The sequence below is a fragment of the Cyphomyrmex costatus genome, unplaced genomic scaffold (assembly GCF_001594065.2).
Source record: "Cyphomyrmex costatus isolate MS0001 unplaced genomic scaffold, Ccosl1.0 scaffold458, whole genome shotgun sequence".
In the NCBI taxonomy this organism is placed as follows: Eukaryota; Metazoa; Arthropoda; class Insecta; order Hymenoptera; family Formicidae; genus Cyphomyrmex; species Cyphomyrmex costatus.
In genome coordinates this window covers 24,791-30,906 of record NW_017278834.1, presented here as the reverse complement: position 1 = coordinate 30,906, position 6,116 = coordinate 24,791, and the positions used below count along the sequence as shown (strand labels likewise).

General features: G+C 43.8%; 1 protein-coding gene across 1 annotated transcript; it reads right to left on the bottom strand.

Moving 5' to 3' along the window:
* Positions 1-344: 344 nt before the first annotated feature.
* Positions 345-4,878, bottom strand: LOC108777719 (golgin subfamily A member 6-like protein 22). The gene is made up of 7 exons (XM_018544673.1): positions 4,682-4,878; positions 3,747-3,799; positions 3,444-3,653; positions 2,535-3,142; positions 2,212-2,451; positions 518-1,933; positions 345-365 (listed from the first exon to the last, which is right to left on the bottom strand). The coding sequence occupies exons 1-7, from the start codon at positions 4,876-4,878 to the stop codon at positions 345-347; spliced, it is 2,745 nt and encodes a 914-aa protein (XP_018400175.1).
* Between the last annotated feature and the right edge of the window lie 1,238 nt (positions 4,879-6,116).

Sequence of the window (6,116 nt, the reverse complement as noted above, 5' to 3'; positions counted from 1 at the left end):
ATATATTAAAGAGTGTCGGGCTCATCGGGCAACCCTGCCTTACTCCATTTTCTACCCAAAACTCCTTTGACATTTTTTGTCCTACCCTCACCACACACCTAGTCTCCTCATAAACCTCCATTACTCTATCTATTAATCCTTCACTCACTCCTCTCCTTCTCATCATCTCCCACAGAACCTTCCTATCCACCCTATCAAAAGCTCCTTTCAAATCCATAAAGAATGCCCATACCTTCTTTCTATTTTTTATCTTCCTCCCTATTATATGTTTTAATATCTTTACATTCTCCACGGTACCTCTTCCTTTCCTAAAACCAGCCTGCGACCTACACCACCCCTCCTGTTCATCCATCTCTTTTACTAACCTTCGGTTCAATATATTCGCATACATTTTGTATCCCGTGCTCATCAATGTAACCCCTCTATAATTCCCCGGATCTTTTCTCTCTCCTCGCTTCCATATCGGAACCACCACTCCTGCCCTCCATCTCTCCGGAAATCCTCCCCCTTCCCATACCATTTTCAACACCTCTCCCAATCTTTCCCCGACTTTTTCTCCTCCTTCCTTCCACGCTTCATTTCTTATCTGGTCTATCCCTGCTGCTTTACCCCTTTTCACTCTTCTTATTTCATTTTTTATTTCCTCCTCTCCTATTCCCTCGTCTTCCGCCCTATCTATTCTCCTTCTTCCTTCTACCTCCACTTTTCTTTCCTCCACCCCGCCCAGAGTTTTCATAAAATGCTCTATCCATTCCTTCATTTTAATATCTCTGCAAACATCCTCCTTTTTCTTCCTCCCCTTATTTATGAATTTCCACGCTTCTGCTTCCGTTCTTATTTTTTCCACCTCCTTTTCCTCCTTTCTCTTTTGTTCCTCTTGTTTCTTTCCGCATAACTCTCTATATTCCTTCCTACATCTTATAAACTCTTCGTGTCGCCTTTCTTCCTGTTCTTTCCTATGCCTTCTCCTCGCCTTATGCATTTCTCTCTTTTTCTCCCTACATTCTGAGTCCAACCATGGACACCATCCTATCCCTTTCCTCTTCACCTTATTTCTCCACTCCACCGCTCCCATTATTCCTCTCTCTAACTCCTCCCACGCCTCTCGTACCCCCTCCCCTCTCCATTCGATCTTACCTATTGCCTGTCTAAATTTCCTTATCCCCTCATCTGACCAATCCTGCACCCTTTCCTCTTCTTCTCTCACCTCCCCTCTTTCATACCAACTCCCTAGATCTATCACAATTGGCAGGTGGTCCGATTCTGCCCTACACTTTACTTCAAACCTCTCTACTCTCTCCCAAGCTTCCCAATTCACAATCCCATAGTCAATCACCGACTTCCCTCCCCCTCCTTCATAGGTCCACTCCCCTTCCTCATCTCGTTCCTTGCCTCCATTTAGCACCATCCATCCTCTTTCCTCCATTACCTCCATCAAATCCCTTCCTTGTTTATTAATCATTTTATCCTTAGAAACTCTCTCCTTCTCACTCGTCTCCTCCCTCTCCGTGCTTAGTTCACCCCACCCCCCTTCCTTTCCTATTCTAGCATTGAAGTCCCCAGCTATTATTAACTTTCCTTCATTATCCTCTCTTATCACCTCTTTCATCTTTTCCAGCCCTTCTTTCCGTCCCTCTCTATTATACACTATCATAAACCTCCATCTTTCTCTATCTATCACTACCTCTCTTTCTTGGAACCCTTCCTTCTCCTCATACCCGACTTCCCTTTCCTCCAGTTCCTTTCTCACACCAGTCACAATTCCCCCCTTCGCTCGTCCCTTCTTGCAATCTCTCCTAGCTGGCTGACATTTCCATTTCCACTCCTCTGGCATCTTCTCTTTCAACTTTTCCCACTCTTTTTCATCCACCCACGTTTCTACCAGCCCGATCACCTCATAGTCTTTCAGAAATTTCCAGAACTCCTCATCCTTCTTTTTCAGACCCGCAACATTCCATATTACTGCTCTCACTCTTTTCTCAAACCCCCCACCCTTTCTCCCTTTCTTGTTTGCATGCTCTTTTCTCTCCCTCCCTCTCCTTTCCGTTCCTCTCGTTTCCCCCCTCATGTAAGCACTCTCTAAAAAAGCTTTTCACACATACACCTTCTTTCTTCTTCCCATACGTATTCTTTTCCATTTATCCATCCCCTACCAAACCCTATTTTCACACGCATACCATTTTCTCTCTCATATTTCGCCCATTTTCTAACCGCACTCTGTCTCTCTCTTTCACTCTTTGTCATATCATCATCAACATACATTTTCGATCCTTTCAACCTGCTCTTTTTCTCCATAATCATTCTCTTATCATCCATACTTCTCAGCTTCACCACTATCATGCACTCATTCTCTTTCACTCTTACTTTATACACGTCACTCAACTGTATCGCTTTCTCCCTCACTCCCAATCTCTCAAACACTCCATCCACCGCCTCTCTTACATTTTCCCCCTTAATTTCAGTCCCCCTTATTACAATATTAATCTTCTCTCTCTTCTTTCTTGATCTGTTCTTTTCTTCTCCATCTCCTGTACCTTCTTTCTCATTTCTTCCAGTTCACGCTCTACTTTCTCTCTTGCCTTTTCTCCCTCTTCTCTTATTTTCCTTATTTCATTCTTCATTTCCTTCCTTACTTCCTTTCTTATCTCTTCTCCTATTTGTTCTAATTTCTTAAAAATTTCCTCTTTCGTTTCCTTCAGCAGTTTCCTCATTATCCTCTCTATTTCATCCATTTTATCGTCCCATTTTCCTTCCTGGATTCCGCTGTCGATGTTCGTATTTTCTTTCATGCGCTTCACACCTCTCGCCGTCTCTCCCTTTTCCTCCAGCTCGGGTTCAGAGTCACTCTCTCTCTCTCGTTTCGACCACAGCGAAGCTATACTGCCACTGCACCTGCTACCCCTTCTACCTCTTCCCAAGCTCTCAGCCTTCGTCGGTCTGCCTCTCTTTCCTTTCTCCGCTCCGCTCCTATCGTCAAATTTCTGCTGCTCCCTACTCCTTGCCTCACTGCCTTCACCCCACTTGCCTTCTAACGTTAACCACCTCTCTACCTTCGTCCCACTTGTCTCACTCGGCCCTAGGATGAAATCTTCTTTCTCGCTCTCCCTTCCCGACTTCTCACTTATCCCCCTCCGCTCGCTTCCTTGCCCGTGTCACAGTATATCCAGCAGCGTAACTCTTTGTTCTACCTCGTTCTCACTATGCTAAATCGTCGCGCCCGCCGATTTCCTTCGCTTTTCGCGAATCCGCTTGCTCGGTCGGTCCTCTTTCTCTCTCTCTCTCACTCTCTCTCTCTCTTCCTCACTATTTCGCCGGAACCCACGTCACAGCCGCTTGGTAATTCAGCGCTTGCGCAGGACACCTCCCGACCATGCGGTTCCCGAATGACACTCAGTGACTGGAAGTTTATTTTATTTCCACTCACAGATCTCCCTGACACACACCGATCTCCTTCTCTTTCGCTTCTGGCTTCCTCCTCTCACCGGCTTTTCCACCTTCTGCTATACCTCCCTTCCGTCTTCCCGATGTTGACCGGTGTGACGTTTGGGGGTTAGGAAATCGGCTTCTCTTTCTCCCACGGAAAAGCTCGCCCTCCTGAACGAAGAACGAGCTGCTCTCTTTGCCCAGCTCCAAGGTTTCACAGCCCTTGTCGCCTGCAACAAAAACTCCCCGCAGGGCAGAACCTTACAGCACCTTAAGCTCTCAATTTCAGATCCCTCCTCTCAAAATCGTCTATTCTCACTCACCTCGCAACCGGAAGTCCATACTTAGTCTTATTCTCAGAATATTCATTCCCGTACTGAGAATATTAGCATTATGCTCGGAATATTTTCTTTCATATTCGGGATAATAACCACAAAATATTTTCTTTTACACTGAAATATATATTCTTATATCAAGAATACCATACTTAGACTGTTTTTCTTTCTTACACCAGGAATAATAAGTCTTACACTTAGAATTTATTGGGTAGAAAGTAGCCATTCGCTATAAAATTAGATAATTCAAATCCTGGATTTATTACGGGAAGGTATACCAATGAAACCTTTTATTTAAATGGCAGATGCCAAAGAAGTATAGCAGTGCTCGGAATTAGTTGCACATTTCGGGCCGATTTTTGAGGTGACGCCTACTGTCTCCCCACTACCACTCGAGCCTCGGCGGCCGAGCCGCCGACCGCTCACGTTTATTATTAGCATATTATATATATATATTCTATAATGATATAATTTTGACAATTATTACAGTATGATAATTACAATATTGAACAACAGTTTTCCACATCACCTCTGAGGTACTATTGTTGACGCGTTTTTTTTAAGTGGTTTCCCCAGTAGGCCTATTCCACTAAAAAAAAATAACGAAAAAGCTGATTAAGTATATAGCTCGAGGAAAGCAATATTCTTTAATGTTAAATTAAATGTTAAATATTTATATAGTATCGCGACGCTCCTGAGGCACAGCGTCACGTGAGCGGTCGGCGGCTCGGCCGCCGAGGCTCGAGTAGTAGTGGGGAGACAGTAGGCGTCGCCTCAGAAATCGGCCCGAAATGTGCAACTAATTCCGAGCACTGAAGTATAGGAAGCGCCGCATACGAAGTAAGAGGGGAGGAACAAAGGTACGAATACGCGAAGTACTACGCGAATATCTTCAGGGAGGAGATTTTGACCCCTCCATTTACTGGAACACGGGAGAAACCGACGTGACACCACGACAGATAGTTCCAACACCTCCATCACCGAAAACCGCGAGTCCGTCCGGAAAACTGCCGCCGCCCAAACCAGCAATTACGCCAACTATTTCTTCGGGTGAAAAATTAGGCGCTAAACCAAATCCGCGACCGAAGCCGCGACCTATAACGCCACCGCCCGTATGCATAGCTTCCACGAGGAAGCCGACTCGACCAAAATTAATTACGAGTAAAAAGAATAATAACAATATTATAAATGTAAATATTCAAATCTAGAATAAAAATAATAATTGATGTCTTTATATTTTTTTTTATATATTATTTCATCTCAAGTACCCCCTCCTATCCTCCCCAAAGAGAAACGTGGATGAGTGAAACTAGATGATGAAATATAAATGTCATCTATATATGACACAAGAACTCTGACGTTTCCTCAAATCTCTCTTTTTAATTTTTTTGCGGAGGATACGAGGGCCAAATTAAATTTAAATTCACATTCGAAGGTGAAAAGACACTAACATTTGCACTCGTTATCAAGACTTTATTTGGAAGTACTAAGACATAATATTGTGCCTCGCGAAGGCACTGGTGACAGCAGCCTGCCAGTCAAACATAAACAGTGAATCAGCTGAGAAGCCGAGGCTTTGCCCCGCGCGCCCCGCTCCGCGCCCGCGCTCCCATTTACCCGTGCCGCGTTTCACACCGGCGTAAGAAGTACGAACGAACCGGGACGTAACACACTAAAATCGTCGAGTATATTCATGAAGCTGCCAAGTCGTCGTTCAAGATTTTATCTCAAAAAGCTGTTCAAGAAGAAATAACAAAAAACGTTGAATGGAAGAACTGAGAAACATCTCAAAGTCTCTGGCGATGGGACATGGAAAAAACGCGGGTTCAAATCACTGTTTGGCGTCACAACGCAGATCGATTACTACATCGGCAAAGTAATTGATTTAGTCATTAAAAGTAGTTATTGTCACGCTTGTATGACCCGGAAAAAGAAAATGCATACTGTAGAATATCATACATGGTTACAAGATCATGAAGAAGAATGTATGAAGAATTACGATGGCTCGGCGGGAAAGATGGAAGTCGATTCGATGAAAGAAATGTTTGCCAGATCGGAAGAGAACTTCGGTGTGAAATACAGTAATTACATCGGTGATGGGGACTCCAAAACTTTCAAGGCCATTCTAGATTTACAACCATATGGTGACGAGTTGACTGTTGTCAAAAGTGAGCATATCGGCCACGTTGAAAAGAGAATATACAACAGACTCCAAAACGTAAGAAAAAAAACTTGGCGGAAGAAACAAGTTAACGGAGAAAAAAATTAAGCAACTCACTAAATATTATGGTTTGAGCATCCAAAGAAACACAGATAGTGTTGAAAATATGAAAAACGCAATTATGGCTACGTATTATC